The 21,710-nt window shown below is 44.0% G+C and overlaps 1 protein-coding gene across 1 annotated transcript in view; it reads right to left on the bottom strand.

Annotated features, from left to right (window-relative positions):
* LOC133489908 (probable ribonuclease ZC3H12C) overlaps nt 1–18,748 on the bottom strand; it is a 21,430-nt gene extending 2,682 nt beyond the window's left edge. The window contains exons 1-5 of the mRNA XM_061799189.1: nt 18,611–18,748; nt 18,242–18,328; nt 2,839–3,683; nt 2,613–2,752; nt 2,309–2,543 (exon numbers count right to left, since the gene is read on the bottom strand). Coding sequence (XP_061655173.1) covers nt 2,309–2,543; nt 2,613–2,752; nt 2,839–3,623 — 1,160 coding nt within the window. The 5' untranslated portion in view covers nt 3,624–3,683; nt 18,242–18,328; nt 18,611–18,748. The remainder of the gene's footprint in view (nt 1–2,308; nt 2,544–2,612; nt 2,753–2,838; nt 3,684–18,241; nt 18,329–18,610) is intronic.
* Nucleotides 18,749–21,710: the final 2,962 nt, after the last annotated feature.

Raw genomic sequence — 21,710 nt, 5'->3', positions numbered from 1 at the left:
CTCTCAGGGAGTCACCATGTTGGGCAATATCCCCCTCTCCTGTCGACCGAAATTAGCGTCACAGCTACCCTTGCGCGTTGTGTCAGCTACTGTATATGCGAAATGTCATGTGACCAAACCTAGAAGACAACTTAGGAGACTCCCTGTGTATGTTGCGATAACTAGCATAACTAAGGGTTGATTACATGACGGTTTGAATTTTGTTCAAATCATGATGTCATCAACTTTTAGTTATGGTAGTAACTGGGGAGGATCAGCGGTACGCAAAAAGGATCATGTAAAACGAACCGCGCAGAAATTTTGCCCATTTGGCAGATGCAATTATGGTTGCGCCTGGTTCGTCGATCAACTTCCACATCCGTTTGCATGCTCAATCAAGTTTGCCTATTTTTGCACATGAAAACCATTAATCAAGCCCACCGTGTGCAAATGATACAAAAACAAACAACAAAACTAGATCCTGTCCGCGTGTAGCCTTCAACTGATTGAAAGAAACGGGCACCACAGTTAATTAACAATTAACTCTTACCCTGAAGTAGTCATTTGGCCTTTTGACCACAGCGCAGTAACAATATTCAAAACTGAAAAAAAATTTGAGATCTTTTCCTTGCCATTTTTTATTGTGCCATACAATCTAACTTGTATTGCATTCACTTGGATTAAAAAAAAAAAAAAACTCCCGTTTTTCTGAGTCATTTTTTTGAGGGCTTTGTTTTTCTGACTATTTTTTTCTGTTTTTCTTACTAATTTTTTTTCCACCTGTTTTTCTGACTACTTTTTTCTTCCGTAGTACGGAAGCGTATTGCATTCACTTGAATAAAAAAAACCTCCTGTTTTTCTGTAATTTTTTTTAGGGCTTTGTTTTTCTGACTATTTGTTTCTGTTTTTCGGACTGATTTCGGAGTTATCGGGACACATCGAACTCACGCGAGAACCTGCGAACTGCAAGTGACTCTTTGCAGAATCCGTATTAAGCAACATGACCGGCTTATTCAGTTTGATCAAGTTTTATTTTGATATGGGTTTAAGACACTGGGAGATACTCCTGTCTTTGACTCACATAGTTGGTATTGTTATTAGTTAGTCGACATTACGCAGGCACCTTAATTGAACCGGTAAGTTAAACGTGTACGGGCAGGTTGAAGGTGTGCGAGAAGTAATCCGCCGTTAGTGAGTCCGCAAAGAGTCACTTGCAGTTCGCAGGTTCTCGAGTGAGTTTGATGTGTCCCAATAACTCAGAAAAAAATTAGTCCGAAAAACAGAAAAAAATAGTCAGAAAAACAGGTGGAAAAAAATTTGTCAGAAAAACTGAAAAAAATAGTCCAAAAAACAGGTGGAAAAAAAATTTGTCAGAAAAACTGAAAAAAAATAACCCTCAAAAAAATTACTCAGAAAAACAGTTTTTTTTTAATCCAAGTGAATGCAATACGCTTCAGTAGTACTGTTTTTTCTGTCATTTTTCCCACCTGTTTTTCTGACTATTTTTGTGCAACAATATTTTATTTTTGGGGGGTTTTAGGGTTGAAACCGTTTACTGATAAACCGTGATAAAATTTTCAAATGCTGAGTATTACTGTACCACAACTAACACATTTAGCATAACACGATGTAATGTGTGGCCCCTTTAAGGGTGCGGGAGAGAGAGAGGGAGCGAAGGTGCGCTAACCGAAGTATAGCTGTGTCTGTGCACTACATGTTGCACGCAAGCAATGAAAAAGGTGTCTCCACAGAGAAAACCACAACCAGTGTTTGTGTCAACTCATTCCTGCAATGCAGAGAAATTGGGACTTTATCCCTGAAGTGAGCGACTTCAGCCATCAAAGCTCCCATGTTCTGCAACTATGATCTTGGGAGTGTCGAGCAGAAACGGCGAACATGCAGCTTAAGTGTTTGAGGTGACAATTGATGAGGTAGAGTCTTGTGAATATTATTATATGTAGTAGCCTGATGAAAAATAAAGATTTCTGATTACATTTTTTTCTTTATGATCACATCAGTATATTACTTGACCGAAATCTATATGGATTGAAAAATATTTGTATTTGATTATAAATAGATCGATTAATGAAGACTGTGATTAATTAGATAAATATTTTAATTGAACTCAACCACTATTAAAGAGACTCCATAACTGTCATCTTATTCAAGTCAATTTTGTGGGAGCTTGCATGGGTGAAAGTTCACTTTGGTTGTTGCTGTTTGCAATTTTCAATTTCAAAGTACATAGGGTTGTTTAGAGTATTCATTGTCCTTAAAATTGTTGGAATTAATGGGTGTATGATTCCAACCCCTGACCCCGCTGACCTACTTGTCATTGACAAAGGAGTACATGAGCAGTCGCTCGTCTATGAACTTCTTCCACTCAGGTTTCTCATTGGAGAGGTCTCTGTAGTTGTCGTTGGACACGATGATGCCGTCCGACTCGTAAGCTAGCTTGACGATGAAGCGGTCGTCGTAACAGACCACACGACGACCTTGCACACGGCGTGAAGGAGTGAACACGAGGATCTTCTCCTTCTCCAGACGCCGCAAGATCTCTTGGTCTGTGGAGTAAGGCGATGGCAGTACATAGTTAGCGCCATTTAATTTCCCGTCCAGCTCTCAGAACTGACCTGTTATTGGGGCGTCTGGCCGTGACTGCTCCTTCCTCCATGCTGGAACGAAAACTGTGACATCATGGTGACAGCGTTCTAAAAACCAGTCAACAGCTAGCTGGATGCCCTGGCAGGAGAACACCTCCTTGTTGCCGTGGCTAAAGGACAGAGGCGTCATAAGAATATTAAGTCTCTCCGCCTACAACTATTATGACTATTCGCTATGGCCACAGGGTCTGCTCACCTCATGGCTACATTACTGCCGTCCACCACAATAGGCCGAAGGTTTTCCTGGTCACACAGTGGGTCTGACGGGCACGGTGAGTCCAATCCCGGAACTGCCGGAAAATCTGAGGAACTGTAAGAGGAACAAGACGATGACGATGTTGAAGTGGAGGCAGACGACCCTACTGGCTGCTCGCCATCTGAAGAGCCCCGTTTGACCAGCTCTCCCAGTATGTCGTTGATCAAAGTGCGCGGCCCCAGCTTGGAAAGTACCAGCCGCACCATCTCCTCGGAATAGCCCAGCTTGAGCGCAAAATCCAGTTTGGCCTGATACTGCTTGTCGACAACACTGGATGTCGGCTCGCATTTGGAGAGGTTTGTCTGAGACACTGGTGGGAGCTGGAGCAGAGCAGGGATATCTTGTTGGACCACTGATGAAAGTTCGACCGGCGCCTCGGGTGGTCCTTCGGTCCCCAAGTCCACACACTGGGTCCGACAGAGCGGCTGGTGAGGGTTCTTGGTGTGAATTGAGCAGCTCTCTTCTGTGTTTAGGTCGATGTCACCAGTAGGTGTGGGGGTTGGAGATGCCTGTGGCTTACCCTCTATGTCAGAACAGGCAAATTCCTCTGCCACGGCTGCAAGGGGGGTAGCGGTGGTGGCGGTGTCGCTCTCCCCCTGCTCGTCCATGGCAGGAGGCCCGTCGGTGCTGCCAGCCTGCCAGTCAGCCCCTGCTACGTGGAGATACTCAAGCTCCAGGTCAAGGATGCGGCCAGCTCCCGCTTCCGCATGATTCTTCTGGCCCATGGATCGGTCTCGGACATCCGATCAATTGCAGCCTCTCACAATGCTGGAGTCATTCGGTGCCTGAAGAAGAAGTAGAAGAACTGGTGATGTCGACAGTTGATTGTCAGTTGCAGAGCGTAAATTACTTTGAAGCTACTGTGGCATTTGCTCAGTGAAAAAGACTTGGTCACAACTTCAAAAGCTAATGAAAGAATGTGGTAAACACTAACAGAACTTGACTTTGTCATTCTGGCAACCTTAGGATTTTAGTTTCGTCACTGATGGTGTAGTGGTACACTCGCCTGACTTTGGTGCGCGCAGCGTGGGTTCAGTTCCCACTCAGTGACGGTGTGAATGTGAGTGTGAATGTTGTCCGTGTCTATATGTGCCCTGCAACTGACTGGCGACCAGTTCAGGGTGTAGTCCGCCTTTCGCCTGAAGTCAGCTGGGATAGGCTCCAGCGTCCCGCGACCCTAACCAGGATAAGCGGTGTTGAAAATGGATATATATATATATACACATATATATATATATATATATATATATATATATATATATATACACACACACACACATACATGTATACACACACACATGTATATATTGCTGTCAGTTTGACAATTTGAAGTTGGAGTTGGAAATGTTGATTGGCACTCAGATATTAACTACTAATAAACGATTAATTATTAACTACTATACTACATTATGATTATTGAAGTTGTGTTATCAAGTGACCTGACCATTCATATGGTGACCTGACTTGGGACGTGATATAAATATAGCTACAAAATTGTAAATTAGCAACATTGTGCAGGTACATAATCACATGTATAGTTAAATAAAACTTGGCGCCTCTCCATAGTTCTCAATGGTCAACATTATGCTGACCAGAGACCAATTCTCATGGGCTTGCTTTAGCACTATTGCAGCATTTGAAAACATCAAATTGACGCTGCATCAGTCGAAGCAGACAGTATATGTCCTGTACAGTGGACCCCCGCTATTAGCGGGGGATGGGGATGGGGACTGGGCTGGACTGGACTGTGAATAGTGGAAAATCTGAGGATATTTGACGTTCAGTACAATTGCATTTTGGGAAACTTTTTTTTTTTTTTAAACATAAAATTCTTGAATAAGCTGGGATAAACCACTAAGAAGCATTTTCGAGGTTGGTCCCCTCGCCCCAAAAAAACAAAACCAAAAAATAATTACATTGGAAAAGAAATTGGGGGGAAAAAATATCCTCCTCGCGACACGTCGCAGCTGACTCATCTCTCCGTTAATTCATGGCCCGCTGAATTTCAACCGAAACAAAGGGGCAGAATGACTCTCCGCGGCCCGTGAAAACGTGTGCTATATGTGCCTCGCCCCTCTCCCCGCATAGGAGTCGTGATTGGCGTGATGGAAGGAGGTATTTGATTGACAGCTGAAAGTTCTGCGGAGGTGGAATTTTCAGAGCACCCAGCACATGCCCAACAGTGTCTGGAAGCTCAAAGAATGTCTCAATTCTTGACAATTTTGAAGTTTGATTTCACATACTTTTTTCATTTTTATTTGTCCAGTTTGTTAGCATTACTCTTCACTGTGGTGTGTCAAATTTACAAGACATTTTTTGGGCCTGTTTAGTGGCACTTTAAATTAGATTTATTTATTTTTAATGTATTTATTAATGTCGTTAAATGATTGGTTAATTGAGTGTTAAAGAATTATTAATTTAGGAAATGGAGAATTAATTTCACCATTAAAAAAATATTTTACACCCACTTCAAATGCAGACTTAAAGCACACCACTGCATATAGTATATCTTGTTTAAAAAGGCTACAAAATATCTGGAAAGGCAACAAACACTTTGTAAGTAGGTGTCCCAAAAAAGCAGTTTCAAGGATTAAAAAGGTAATCCTGTTTGCTAAGGCAATATTCTGGTTCAAGGGACAACTGGAAGAAGAAGAAAAAGAAGAAGAAGAAGAAGAAGAATCACCTTTTATTGTCATGAACATGCACACGAAATGTGTTCCCTGCATTTAACCCATCACAGTGAACACATACAGATACACGTTAGTGGAACACACTGGAGCAGGGGGCAGCTGAAGCGCCCGGAGAGCATTTCAGGGTATCAGTGTCTTGCTCAAGGACACCACAGACAGATGGACGAAACCCAAAAACAGATACTACATATAATCACAACCTGCTTGTATGGTGTAGGTGAGTTGTCCGTTAATCCCGTTGTCCTTGTCTAGTGCTGTGACTTGCAGGACCAAGGTGCCGACGGGGGAAGATTCGTAGGTGACGGCATCGTAAACAGCGCTGGTGAAGTAGGGGACGTTGTCGTTGGCGTCCTCCACCACCACCAGGATCCGAGCCAGGTCCCTGTTAAATGGAAACTCCTGGTCCTTGACCATGACGGTGAGGATGTGCCGCATGCGTCCGGGCCTCGTAGTCCAGTCGGTCGGCTGTGTACACCGCCCCGGTTCCCGGGTTGAGCCGGAATAGCCGCATGCTGGCCGGGTCCACGCTGCCGTAGATGGAGAAGCTGAGGCGGCTCCGTTCATCCATGTCTGACGCATGCAAACGCAGCAGCTCTGTGTCCACCGCGACATCCTCCGACACACTGATGTCGTAAGCCGGCTGCGAGAACACCGGAGGGTTGTCGTTGCTGTCCTGGACCCGGATAAACACCTGTGTGGTGGCGACATTGGTCCCATCCGTCACCTGCACCGTCATATTGTATACGGCCTGCACCTCGGCGTCCAGCACCCTGGCCACCCTGGAGGCAATCTCAATAGATGCAACTGGCTCAGGAAGGTTGATTTATTACGACACTACTGTGACACTACTGAAAACTACACTTACTCCATTATGTATTAGTGATACACTGTATAGATGGCTTCTGATCACATGATCGGTATTTGTTTGTCTGCCATGTTGGAGGTGGAGATCGGGAGGATATGCTTATAATGCCAGGCTTTAAACGGAAAGACTTGTTTTCTCTGTATAAATTGCAATTGGTTGATATCACACGGCACAGTGGACGACTTAGCACATCTGCCTCACAACTCTGAGGACCCGGGTTCAAATCCAGCCTCACCTGTGTGGAGTTCGCATGTTCTCCCCGTGCCAGCGTGTGTTGTCTCCCAGTACGCCGCTTTCCTCCCACATTCCAAAAACATGCATGGAAGGTTAATTGAAGACTCTAAATTGCCCGTAGGTGTAAATGTGCGTGCGAATGGTTGTTTGCCTATATGTGCCCTGCGATTGGCTGGCGAACAGTTCAGGGTGTACCCCGCCTCTCGTCCGAAGTCAGCTGAGATATGAGTCAGCACACCCTTGACCTCAGTGAGCATCAGTGGTTCAGAAAATGGATGGATGGAGGGTTAATATCAGCAGGCTATAAATTTGTCAATCTCTTTAGATGTACAAAGATGAGTGCAGACACATTTGAAGCTAGTACAGGGGGTCCAGTGGTCAAGTTCCGCATCGGGACCCAACCTAGCCACAGGGGCGCCCTTCGGCCACCCTCGACCCTGGCTAATAGCGACACTCAGCTGGCGCTTCCGCTTTGGTAATGATTCTTCCTCAGGTTCACCTACAGAAACGATTCCGTACTTCTTCTAGATAGTCAAGCTCATTATAAATATAAGAGGGTATCAAGCCAGAGTGAGACCAGCTCTGCTGGTTTGTGAAAACCACAGACTCTGTCTTTTCCTTGACAAATGTGCAGTCTTCTCGCCCTGATTCCAAGTTGGTGCTGGGGAAAGTGAAATTACACTTGGTATTCTTGTAGCCCCAAAATGCAGCCCTATGGGGTCACAAGCCAGTGCGAACTGTAGGCCGGTCCCAAGCCCAGATAAATGTAGAGGGTTGCGTCAGGAAGGGCATCCCGCTTGAAACTTTGCCAAACAAATATGAGCGTTCATCCAAAGAATTCCATACCGGCTTGGTCGTGGCCCAGGTTAACAACGTCCGCCACCGTTGCCGTCAACCTGGAGGGCGCCGGTGGAAATTCAGCTACTGTGGGTAGAAGACGAAGAAGAGGTGGAAAACGGGTTCTTCGACAGAAAGAGAAGAGGAAAGCACAGAGCCTAGAACTGAATGTAGGGACTTTGAATGTTGAGACTATGACAGGAAAATCTCAGGAGTTGGTTGACATGATGATTAGGAGAAAGGTTGCTATATTGTGTATCCAGAAGAGCAGGTGGAAAGGCATTAAGGCTAGAAGTTTCAGGGCAGGTTTTAAATTATATTACCATTGTGTTGATAGGAAGAGAAATGGAGTAGGGGTTATTTTATAAGAGTTAGCTATGAATGTCTTGGAGGTGAAAAGTGTATGAGATCGAGTGATGAGGCTGAAACTTGAAATTGAGGGTGTTATGTATAATTTGATTAGTGGCTATGCCCCACAGGTAGGCTCTGACCAAGAGGTGAAAGAGAAATTCTGGAAGGAGCTAGACGAAGTAGTTCTGAGCATCCCAGACAGAGAGAGAGTCGTGATTAGTGCAGATTGTAATGGACATATTGGTGAAGGAAACAGGGGTGATGAAGAAGTGATGGGTAAGTACGGCATCCAGGAAAGGAACCTGGAGGGACAGATGGTGGTAGACTTTGCAAAATGGATGCAAATGGCAGTAGTGAACACTTTTTTCCAGAAGAGGCACGAACATAGGGTGACCTACAAGAGCGCAGGTAGAAGCACGCAGGTGGCTTGAATCCTGTGCAGACGATGTAATCTGAAGGAGGTTACCGACTGAAAGGTAGCGGTAGGGAAGAGTGTGGCTAGACAGCATAGGATGGTGGTGTGTAAGATGACTCTGGTGGTGGGGAGGAAGATAAGGAAGACAAAGGCAGAGCAGAGAACCATATGGTGGAAGCTGAGACAGGACGAGTGTTGTGCAGCTTTTCGGGAAGAGGTAAGACAGGCTCTCGGTGGACAGGAGGAGCTTCCAGAAGACTGGACCACTGCAGCCAAGGTGATCAGAGAAGCAGGCAGGAGAGTACTTGGTGTCTTCTGGCAGGAAATGAGAGAAGGAGACTTGGTGGTGGAAACTCACAGTACAGGAAATCATACAAGGAAAAAGGTTAGCTAAGAAGAGGTGGGACACTGAGAGGACCGAGGAGAGGCGAATGGAATACATTGAGATGCGACGCAGGGCAAAGGTAGATGTGGCAAAGGCCAAACAAGAGGCATATGATGACATGTATGCCAGGTTGGACACTAAAGAAGGAGAAAAGGATCTATACAGGTTGGCCAGACAGAGAGATAGAGATGTAAAGGATGTGCAGCAGGTTAGGGTGATTAAGGATAGAGATGGAAATATGTTGACTGGTCCCAGTAGTGTGCTAGATAGATGGAAAGAATACTTTGAGGAGTTGATGAATGAGGAAAATGAGAGAGAATGGAGAGTAGAAGAGGCAAGTGTGGTGGACCAGGAAGTAGCAATGATTAGTAAGGGGGAAGTTAGCAAGGCATTAAACAGGATGAAAAATGGAAAGGCAGTTGGTCCTGATGACATTCCTGTGGAGGTATGGAAGCATCCAGGAGAGGTGGCTGTGGAGTTTTTGACCAGCTTGTTCAATAGAATTCTAGCGGGTGAGAGGATGCCTGAGAAATGGAGGAAAAGTGTGCTCGTGCCCATTTTTAAGAACAAGGGTGATGTGCAGAGCTGTGGGAACGATAGAGGAATAAAGCTGATGAGCCACACAAGGAAGCTATGGGAAAGAGTAATGGAGGCTAGACTCAGGACAGAAGAGAGTATTTGCGAGCAACAGTATGGTTTCATGCCTCGAAAGAGTACCACAGATGCATTATTTGCCTTGAGGATGTTGATGGAAAAGTACAGAGAAGGTCAGAAGGGGCTACATTGTGTCTTTATAGATCTAGAGAAAGCCTATGACAGAGTACCCAGAGAGGAACTGTGGTACTGTATGCGGAAGTCTGGAGTGGCAGAAGTATGTTAGAATAATACAGGACATGTACGAGGGCAGCAGAACAGTGGTGAGGTGTGCTGTAGGTGTGAATTTAAGGTGGAGGTGGCACTGCATCAGGGATCAGCCTTGAGCCCCTTCCTGTTTGCAGTGGTGATGGATAGGCTGACAGATGAGGTTAGACTGGAACCCCCGTGGACCATGATGTTCACAGATGACATTGTGGTCTGCAGTGAAAGCAGGGAGCAGGTGGAGGAACAGTTAGAAAGATGGAGGCATGCACTGGAAAGCAGAGGAATGAAGATTAGCCGAAGTATGACAGAATATATGTGCATGAATGAGAGGGGTTGTGGGGGAAGAGTGAGGCTACAGGGAGAAGAGATAGCAAGGGTGGAGAACTTTACTTGGGGTCAACCGTCGAGCGCGATGGTGAGTGTGGTTAGGAAGTGAAGAAACGGGTCCAAGTAGGTTGGAACGGGTGGAGGAAGGTGTCAGGTGTGTTATGTGACAGAAGAGTCTCTGCTAGGATGAAGGGCAAAGTTTATAAAACAGTGGTGAGGCCAGCCATGATGTACGGATTAGAGACAGAGGCACTGAAGAGACAACAGGAAGCAGAGGTGGAGGTGGCGGAAATGAAGATGTTGAGGTTCAGAGTGACCAGGTTGGATAAAATTAGAAATGAGCTCATCAGAGGGACGGCCAAGGTTCGATGTTTTGGAGACAAAGTTAGAGAGAGCAGACTTGGATGGTTTGGACACATCCAGAGGAGAGAGAGTGAGTATATTGGTAGAAGGATGATGAGGATGAAGTTGCCAGGCAAGAGAGCTTGAGGAAGACCAAAGAGAAGGTTGATGGATGTCGTGAGGGAAGACATGAGGGCTGTTGGTGTTCGAGAGGAGGATGCAGGAGATAGGCTTACATGGAAAAGGATGACGCGCTGTGGCAACCCCTAAAGGGACAAGCCGAAAGGAAAAATAAGAAGATTCTTGTAGCCCCAAACAAACGGCACAGCAATTCACCATTTTTTGACATTGGCAATCAGTCAAATTTGTCTTTTCAAACACTTAACGGAACAAAAACACTGAATTGACCTCCAACATGACAGCCGCGGGATCGTCCAAAAGGTGCGAGACGTCACAGGGAAACTAGCTATAGGACGGTCGAATTGTTCACAAACAGGATAGATTTCTAAACTGCCGTTTTGGTTTAAGCAATGTATGTTATTTCTCATGATACCAGGGATGTTGGGTCACCGTGGCGACAGCTACTGAAATTCTGTGAACAAAACGCAGTGCATTATTGCTTGTATCTGACTGTCACGCATCACAAAAATAAATGTAAAAAAAAAACATTTTATCGATAAACCATGTTTAAGAATTTTTTTTAAAAACGCTTTAGAAACTCAAAAAAAAAAAAAAAAAAAAAAAACAACCAACAAAATAAATAAATGTCCCCATTGGTACTGTCTGACATTGTTGATACTGGCACTGGCTGGCTCTTTCAAGCCTGTGATAAGACTCAGACACAGTCAAGAGCCTTTCAGGCCTCTTTGCCTAATAAATGGATTTGCGCTTCATTTTTGATGGGTGGAATCTGGCCCCTGTGTTTTATGATGCCAAACGTCAAATTAAACAATCCAATGTAAACCGTTTCAAAGAAAACCCAACACACCAAGCTGTTAACACTGGAGCAGACTGAAATCACCTTCCAACCGTCACATTCAACTTAGTAATGATGTTCCATATTCTTCTTCTATTGGGATGCTTTGTGTGCAGGTTTGTGGTGTAGCCAAATGTCTGAAAACACTACTAAAACCTAACGAGTCATAAGGCAACAGATGGAAACGATGGCAAGTTAAGGACGAAAAACGATGATATTCATGCACATGGCAATCATGGCAGACAGCAGACAAAAAAAAGACACTTAAAAAAAAAAGAAAGCATGTCTCTGAAAAGGTCATGTGGATTAAACAGACAGGAACAAGCAGGTGGGGGTGAGGGCTGGGAGGAGATTAGGGGAGGGACTACAGAGTGCATTTCATAAAAAAGGGGGGTTCCAAGCCACTGTTGCTAAGCTACAGCTGTTGAAAAGAGCCCCCCCCCTCTCCCACCCACAAACACACACAAACATAGCTGTCTCAAACCACCCAGACAGGGGCGTGTGTTCAGTCGGTGTGTGGGGGTAAAGGGAGGGAGTCTGAAACACAATCACACGAGGCTAGACAGCAACAGTTCAATAAGTACACCAGCACAAGATCATGACAGCCAAAATGAACCAGCTTTAAAAGAACCTCTGAGAGGTCTACTGTACATTACTCCAGTTGGACTTGGGCAGAAAGGCCATAAATATTGTTCTGAGCACTTTCCATTTTGGTCGCTGAAGAAAAGCTCCAAATATTGGAAACCTGTATGATGATGATCAACTTTGTTCAGACCCGTTCTGAACGTCATTTATTTTTTTATTTTTTGAAATGTAAATGCAAATTTTGTGGTTAAACACAATGAATGACTGATGGTGAAGTGGTACATTTGCCTGATTTGGGTGTAGGCAGCGTGGGTTCAATTCCCACTCAGTGACGGTGTGAATGTGAGCGAGAATGGTTGTCTGTGTCTATATGTACCCTGCGACTGACCGCCGACCAGTTCAGGGTGCAGTCTGCCTTTCACCCGAAGTCGGCTGGGATAGGCTCCACAACCCTGACCAGGATAAGCGGTATTGAGACTGGATGGACGGTTAAACACGCTGACTCCTGAACATTTTTGGTGTAGCAAAGAAACAAATCCAACAGGAGGGTTAAGCATGGTGGCACAATTATTATAATTCCATTCGCAGAATAATTAATATTATTATAATTGACATTAAAAATCCTGCTGTCTGAGCTGAAGTTCCACTCCAACAACTAATGATGACATCACTCCTCTCAACACAAAAACACTGACCAGCGTTGTGCCAAGCAGAGCGGTTGCATCTTTTAAACTTGAGCGGGACCCCTCCCACTCAGCACAATTAATACAGTATGTAAATACCGCTTGGCGCTTGGGAGCTCTGAGGTCGGCGGTTGAGATTGTGAGGGTTGGGGAGGGGCCCGGGGGTGGGTTCTCTTGGGGTGTCACAGGAAAAGACTGGGGGATATCTGGCACAGCCTGGCACAGCGAGGCACCTCAACTCTGGTGCTACTAGAGGACCCTGGGCTTTCCCAACTAACACAAACTCTCCACAGCCAATTGAATGAGCGCATGCATGCACGCACACACACTTCCAAGTGAAGCTCATTTTGGGCAGGTGCATTGTCACAAGGAACAGAGGCACAACAGCCTTTTTTCAGATTGAATTTACACTGCCTGGTTCATATTTTTGTCTCTCAAGTGGATTCATTGGAATATTCGTCATGGCAGCGTGAAGAAAAAAAACATAATTAGATATCAGGTGTCTTCCAAATGTGGAGAAAAATCCGATACATATCGGATATTTGTCAATGTGAGTGCAGCATAAACGCACAGATTGGAAATACCCCAACGATGTTAGCTTGACGTCATCGGAATGCACTGATTTGTGACGTACAGTACGTATACATAAACACCCATCTCTGCCTTAACAACACAAACATACACACTTAAAAAAACACCTAAACACAAACTACAGAGACGGCATAGCTACATTAGTGGTATGCATCATCATTAAGTAAGGAGTGGAGAGGAGTAATGTGCAGTTACGTTCATTTAAATCAATGAGGAGAGAGTCAGGAGAGGCCAACTAAACACTATGTAACATTTAAGTTTTTTAGCATTGTTTGTGGTAGTCAAGTGCAATTTGGGTGTCTGTGCAAGAGCTTTGTTTGATGTTTTCCATGAATAAGACGATCATTGGATATGTCACTTGAAATGCACACGAGAACAGACAGCAAAAAAAAAAAAATCTGAAATCTGAATTTCATTAAATCAAAATTGGGCAGTTGGATGTGCGGTGTAAATCCATCCTTAATCACCATGTAAACCCGCCACTCTGCTCACCTCGAGTGTCTTGGTTCTGTCAACTTTGCTTCATTCAACCTAAACAGGATCCAAAAGTAACATTAAGAATATCCCATCAGCTGAGCTCCACGATCACTCTCTCAAACACAGAGAGCCTCACAGAGGAAGGCAGCACGTGTCTGTGCATGAAAATCACCTTGAAGGCCTGCATGCATCATCTTATTACTGGCAAATAACTCACTTACCGGCTCATAAGTGCATCAGCAAACAATGCCGAAAAAAAACGCCAACCCAGTTTCCACGTTTACATTCTTAAATAGCAGTGTGCAGGTGAAACTGAAGAACTCAGAACGAGACTGTTGCAGATCTGTGTCCACCCTACGGAAGCACCTTGGACAGTGAGAAGCAGAACAGATGGAGGAACAATGTCAGCCATTCCCTTGTTGAGAGCGCCTGTGTCTCCACCAATCACAGAGAAGCTATGTCACAATGAGGCGCGGAGACAACGGCAGCAGGAGTTGGAGGCCTGCGACACCCGGTTTCCCCAAGGCACGCGTAGCCAATGCATGCACACACACTAACATCTGAATGGGTGTCCCCTGTGTGGCCGATGAATCAACGAAGGGCGGGCGGCCGCACAATACAAGCACACAATGGGAGGCCGGCGAGGGCAGCTGTAGGGTGAGGGCTGGTGCTCTTACAGCCCGGGGCAGCAGTGGTGAACACCTGGCTACAGAGCGCCACGGTAGCTCTGTCCTCTTTGTTTCGGCCTAGAAGAAGGGTGGGGGTGCCTTGGATGTCAAGCAGAAACAGAGGAGACTTGCGTGGCCTTTAAGGGAATGCAAGAGGAAAGACAAGAGTGTAGCTCAACTCAAAGGGAGAAAGGGCGAGTGTGCGTGTGTACAGAAGGGGGGCTACAGCCATTTTATGTCCTCCTTATTGTGGCGGCACACTTCAGGCAGATGACTCCGAAGGACACATCTTTGGCTTTTTGTTTGGTGACTAACAGGATTTAAAAGGGACATATTATGGAGAAGTGACTTTTTAATTGCTTGTATATAAGTAGTTGGGTCTTCGGTATGCCTGCCCAATATCATGTGTGAAATTCAACAACTAAGTCAATCTTTTGTTATTTTTGTATAACTAAACTAAATATGTCTGAAAGCAAGCGGTTCAAATATTTGCCAAATTGTGAATTACTAATTAACATAATAACTGATACAAGTAATTGCAATCAAATGGACAGTATCGCGGTGATCGCTTTATGGGGAGGAAAGTACTGTACAGTATATGATTAAATTAGCCAGTGGTGGCGTGACATAAGCACCATTCATTTGCAGTGAGAAGTCTAGATGCGTAGGGGTGAACATCTCCTGCTCTGGAGGGAATCTCAGAATTCTCCGCAAGTCTCTAATAACACCACAAAATGTGGATGGATTTATTGCTCGTCACTTTTTTTTATATTAGTAGATAGTCGCTAAAGCGGTCCGGGAAAGCTCGCTAAATATAGCGATAAAGTCACAAAGTTGGCAACACTGAAGCTCTCTCACGTGCTCTACCTTTGCACCACTTGTCATGGTAACAAAAGGTGAACACTACATTCACATGGGACAGAACCGGCCCACCAAAACCAAGTACTGGTAATTTCAACCAGAGTGATAAGTTACAATCAAGTGTGATGTAATTATTTATCTTTTGTGTATTCTGACAGAAGAATGTCACACTCCTTTTGTTGAGAAACATGGGAACTGATTGAAATTGTAGGAGAAAAAAAACTGGGTAATTTGTCTCCTTTTCATTTCTATGTAAGAACACAAGGACTCAGGCTCAACTGGTCACCCATGGACCCGTTTAGAAATATGACGATGCTTCATTAAATGAGATGGGGACGAGTGGGGCTTCAGCAAATTAAAAATGGGGGAGAGTGAAGCAAAGACATTGAGCACATACAGCTACTTCAGTTGTCGACAGATCCCAAGGTCTACTCAGAAACGTTTGGCCTTTCCTTTGCCGCTTCACTCCTTGTAGTGCAATGACGACTCCACACTGAGTTATAGGCGTTGGGAGCGCTTTGCGCACCGCGTGCATTATGGGACGTGGCGGCTACATAAGGAGCTAGTGGTAGCCATTGTAAACGTAAACAAGGCTTTGTACTCACTGGTTAGCCGCATAGTGAAAGATGTTAAAATGCAAGAAAGAGAAGATTTACAAGGGAAAAAAACTACACCACAGAGCCAGAGACCAATATAAAGCAAAAATAAACATAAATGCATGTCTGTGCGAAATTCCAAATATAAAATGGAGCAGTGATTCAGACCTACTCCCTTCATTTGTGTACAAGGGACATCTTCACCTACCTACCTAACTAGACTCGACTTTTAAAAGAGACTTTCAAAACAGACAATTAAACGCAAACACATATGCTACTTGGTTGAGCTCCACGTATTTTAGTCCAAATGACGGTGTTCGCATTGTCAGCCAGCTTTATCATGTGAAGGTCCTGCGATCCATCTGTTGGTAAATTGCACGAGAGGTGAACGACTTGTCATTTTTAGGCACTCATACCACACACAAGGCAGGCAAAAATGTCCACTGTACACCACTGAGGCAGAAAGTCTGGCTCGCTGGTCCACTCTAAATTCGGAAATCTGTACGGAGCCAATCAACTTATAATGAATATTTTGCGGGATATTTGTCTCTGGTTTTGTGATGTGGTCTATTTTTTTCCCTACAAATACCCTTACCTTCTTGCATTTTAACATTGTTCACTATCCGATTACACAGCCTTGTTTACAGTCATGAGGGATACCGTGGTCCCGCATCACCATCAATTCAAATAACAAAGAGCACTCAGCACAGGCCTTCCCCAAGGTTTTAACCTGCCACCTGAAAAATCAGCTAATAGGATACCAATGGTAACATTTTTGGAATACCTACTCATCCCACTAGACTGTCAACATAAGGTCGCCTACAAATGAGCCTCGACCAACATCCATCCATCCATTTTCCGTACCGCTTATCCTCACTAGGGTCGTGGGTGTGCTGGCGCTTTTCTCAGCTGACTTTGGGCGAGAGGCGGTGTACATCCTGCACTGGTCACCCGCCAATCGTAGGACTACGTAGAGAAATTACACGCAGGCACAGGGAGAACATGGAAACTCCACAAAGGCAAGGTCCTCAGATGTGCTACCGTGGCGCCCCTCGACCAATAAAAGCATAAATTTAACTTGGGGAGGTGATGTCATCAAATGTGTCACTTTCCTTGTTTAATGTCTTTGCAGGAGAACAAACAGTTGTTGGGGGTTGAGCGGAGCGCACCTGCGTGCTGGGATCAGGGCAACTCGACAGCTGATCAGGATCAGACAGTGCACATTGCCAGTATCAGCTGACCAACTGCACACCATCTGCCCTAAAGCACTGTGTGTGTGTGTGTGTGTGTGTGTGTGCGTGAGTGTGCGTGCAAAATATGGAGGACAGTCAACACACTCTTATTCGCTTGAATAAATTCATCAGGGCTTGTTCCCCCTGAATCCCAATTCTTCTTGCAGAGTTCTACGCTTCAATCTTTGTGGGGACAATAGCAAGGAAAGGAGGAAAGGCCAAAAGTGTGCCTGTTGTTCAAGCTGCAAAATGTGCAGCAACCAGCGTGACACATCCCTTCCCTTGAAGGCCCTGTGCCCACCTAACAAGGACTGTACCTTGCGTTTCCCATCAAAATTATGCACACTTAATGCGCATGAAAAATTTGGCAGGCCACCTGTAGTGTAAGGGTCCCGAGGGTCCCTATCCCCCGCTATTCATCATGTACTGAAATAATTTGTTTGTGCTACTCGCCTTGTTTTCAACAACTTCTAAACATACTTTGCAGTGGACTGTTTTTGCCCTTAGATTGACACTGCAAACACAAACCAATTCCAAATGACTGACGAAACTGTGCCTCTTTAGCTCCTCTCTGTTCGACGCCATGTCGTCAGTGTATGTAAACAGCGTGCGTAAGCAGGCTACTGTAGCTGCTAAGGGGGGGGGGGGGGGGGAAATCAACATTTTCCATTTTAATAAAAAAAAAATTGCTGTGACCCCAGAAACACAAAATACGCATCAATTAAATATTGCTTATGACATATAGTAGCTGAAGTACAGTAGAAATAAAGAGAAGAAAAATGATTTGTGGTGCAATCCAGTTAGAGTTACAGTAGTTACAGGCATATTCATATACAGTACTAACATGCGCTGCTATCCGATCCACACCAGTCCTTCATCATCTGTCTCCCTTCCTGTCCAGCTGGTCGAGGGGTCCCGTGCTCAGATCTCAACTCTGTCTTTGGTTTCCTCCCACATCCCAAAATGATGCCTGTTAGGTGAATTAAAAACTCTCAAATGTCCATGGGTGTGAATATGAGTGTCAGTGGTTGTTTGTCTAGATGTGCCTTGCGATTGTCTGGCGACCAGTTCAGGGTGTACTCCGCCTGTTGCCCAAAGTCAGCTGGGATAGGTTCCAGCTCACCCGCCACCCAAATGAGAACAAGCGCTAAAGAACATGGATCGAGGGGTTTCTCAATTATTATTCTGATACTTTGCTAGTACCTATTCTACTAAATTTGTGCACAAGGATCTCTCATCATATCACGTCCATTTTGACAACTTTCTGGTTACTCGGAGCCAATGTTTGTTCTTTCAAAGATCATGCGGAAGTTAGCTACAGATGACATAAGAGCAACTTTTAAGAGGGTGTGGGATGAAATACACACCACGGAGGATGACGAGCCAGCTGCAGACACTCCCTCTGTACTCCCAAATTGCTCAGACCCTGCGGGACACCAGCAGGCTCGCAGATGCTGCAAAGAATTAGACAGCACAGGGTCACGAATAACAACAAATAAAATACTTGACGCCTTCAAAACAAACAAAAAAACCGCCATGAATACACATTTCGATTGCTTTTCACAGACGATGCATGATCAGCCTGTTGAGGCGCAAAAGTGGCGATTGTTGGGAGCGCGCATTTGGCGTGCACGGTCACTGCGAATCAACACCGTCACGACCTCCTTGTAGCTTTCCCACACGGCAGACCGACATCGCTTCAGTACGCTAAGTTAAAGCTACAAAGGCCCACTTACCCGCTCGGTGGCCAACGCGGGGTCCCTCGCCAGTCGCCTCCATATCAAACCAACAATTGTTCCTGTCACATTGTGGCGACGTACAAAACAACCGGCTGTTCTTTGGAGCGTGACCCAGCCTCAGTGAGTGAAGTTGACAGTAGGAACGAAACGACGAGCATTCAAGGCGTATTTCAAAATAAATTACACGTCTGCTCGCTCTAATTTCAACGACTGTATGAGAGTGATTCTTAATGCTAATACTCAACACATATGTACATAGATGTGCGGTGTAATCATTACGTACTTCATTAACCGAGGTTAGTGTCATTTTGTAAACGTTAATATAATTTATTCGACGAGATTTTTCCCAAACCGGAAACTACGCTTGAATGAAGCGAGTAAGCCGGGAAGTGCATTAAAGGACCTATGTGGTCACCAACAAGTTCTAGTTATGTTTTTTTTTGTTTTCTTTTTTTTTTTGCTGTCAATTACAATAATTTCAATAATCTTAAAGCGATTGTTAAATAACTCATCGGGTTTGGAACGCCTCCTTTTCCTTCTCCAAAATCGACACGCCCCCATGTCTTGGTGTGACGTAGAGGGCAGAAGCGGAGACCAAATTCACGACATAGCCGGTGTGGAAGAAGGAATGTACTATATTACAAATGGCAGTACTTAGTCGTATTTTATATAATGTCACTGTTTGGTGGAATCGCCCCAACTTGAAAATGACAACTTTTTTCCTGAAAAAAAACTGCAACTGGAGACACTGCATAGCCGCTGTGGACAAAGGAATGTGCTATACTATAAAGTGCCAGTATTAACTCATATTTGATATATTGTAGCTGTACAGTGGAATCCCCTCACCTCCAAAATTACAACTATTCAGGAAATAAAATAGAAGGACACCTTGCTTGAGTTTCCAAGTTTGTTCAAGTTGGCACACCTTATATTGCTGTCATATACAGTGACTGAAATAAGTATTTAACACGTCACCACTTTTCTCACTAAATATACTTCAAAAGGTGCTATTGACCTGGAAATTTCACCCGATGTTGGGAACGACCCAAGTAATCCATACGTAAAAAGAAAGTAGAATAAACTCAGAAATTATGTTGACTGTAATAATGTGAAATGACACAGGGGAAAAGTATTGAACACATGAAGAAAGGGAGGTGCAAAAAAGACATGGACAGCCAAGACAACACCTAAAATCTATCAATAATCAAACCAGGAATCCAGCCCCTTGTCAGTGACCCCATTGTTGAAAAAAAAGCATGTCAAAACTCTCAGAGTAGTGTGAATGCACCATACTTTTTTAAAAGTATTTATCCTCAAAAATTTATATTGTTACAATGATTGACATGCCGCTCGCCACTTTTATTTATACATTATTGCGTGCGCTATCTATTTTTAGACTTAATGTTCGACTTCCACATAGGGCGCCGCTACACCAATCCAACATTACCACTTTTGTCATTTGACTCCAATTCATCAATCAGACGGCACAACACGACCGTACACAAAGCCTTCGCGGGCCAATCAAAGGAACTCATTTTGGGGATCAGCATCTTTTTTTCTGCACACATCATTTTTAAGCCTATCCCAGCTGACTTTGGGTGAACGGGACGCCAGCCAATTGCAAGGCACATAGAGACAAACAACTATTCACACTTACATCCACGCCTACAGACAATTTAGTGATTTCAATTGACCTACCATGCATGTTTTTGGACTGTGGGAGAAAGCCAGTGTACTTAGAGAAAACCCACCCGGATACAGGAAGAACATGCAAACTCCACACAGGACCAATGAACTGTGAGGCAGCTGGCAGTGCCTAACCAGTTGTGCCAACCATGCCACCACGTAGCCAACCTGTCAAAAAATAAAATAAGTATATATATGTACTGTGTGTGTGTATATATATATATGTGTAATATCATAATATAATATCGAAATGGGACATTTCATTTTCCTTTTCACAATTGTGGTTTTGTATATACGATGTTTTGTTGAAAAACTAATATCTGCCTGTGCCATAAATTATTTTTTGATCCTACTAAAGGTTAACATTGCATAAAAAAAGAATACAATTAAACACAGACTTTTGACTATGACTTTTGACAAATGCTCGTCAGGTCAGATTAAGCAACAGACGGTGAAGCTCCCGTAAAATAGACCTAGCGACGTTACTGGTGTAAATGTCTTTTACTGGTCACCTACATAATTTAATAACGCATAGTTTACTTTGCTTCACGAACAATACTTGGTCTATTAACAGAGTTTTAGCACATGTGAGAAATTCTTGGATTCAACGGAGCAGGTTAAAGCTTGGGCTAAAAGTGTGGACTGAAAATAAGTAGCGCTTGGTTAATGTTCTCCATATCGTTAGCCTAATAGCATAATTGTCCAAGTCATTTTAACTTGCTGTGACAACATCAATAAAAAAATACCACACTGTGTGTGTATGTATGTGTGTGTGTGTGTGTATATATATATATATATATATATATATATATATATATATATATATATATATATATATATATATATATATATAATGTCTGCGTAGATTCTCAGCCATCCAGCTAAATGCAATCTGCAAAAAAAAGGTTGAATGCTGGCAACTGTACTGTTCGTGTTGAATTTGTAGATTTTTCTTGTTTTTTGAAAATTGACTTGGGCAATTTTGCTATTAGACTAATGATATGCCTGTACTGTACAGTGGTGCAGCATGAAGGTATGTTTCCTGCTTGCTGATTTAATGGTGTCGATTAATAACCTTTGTGTTGATATTATTAAGAAGAGGCATGTGTTTTTGGATCAGGAATTAAATTCCATGTTTTTTGCTTTTAGAGTTTGATGTATATCTGCAAATAGGGTTGCAGAAAGTAATCCCACTACCACTGCTGTGCTTGTAGTGTACTGTTTTCAAAGAAAACTCAGCCGCTTGGACACATGATCACCTACCAACCTCAGCCAGCAGTTGGCCCACCTCACCCTCAGCCCCACTTTCTTTTTTGTTTTGTTCTGCATGAATTGTTCCTCCAGTCCATATGTTCCATATGTTTTATAAGTCCCTACTAGGAATTGCTGCTACTCCCATGTCACTTTTTTA

Source organism: Phyllopteryx taeniolatus, chromosome 1, assembly GCF_024500385.1.
Source record: "Phyllopteryx taeniolatus isolate TA_2022b chromosome 1, UOR_Ptae_1.2, whole genome shotgun sequence".
Lineage (NCBI taxonomy): Eukaryota > Metazoa > Chordata > Actinopteri > Syngnathiformes > Syngnathidae > Phyllopteryx > Phyllopteryx taeniolatus.
This window is presented reverse-complemented; position numbering and strand designations above follow the sequence as displayed.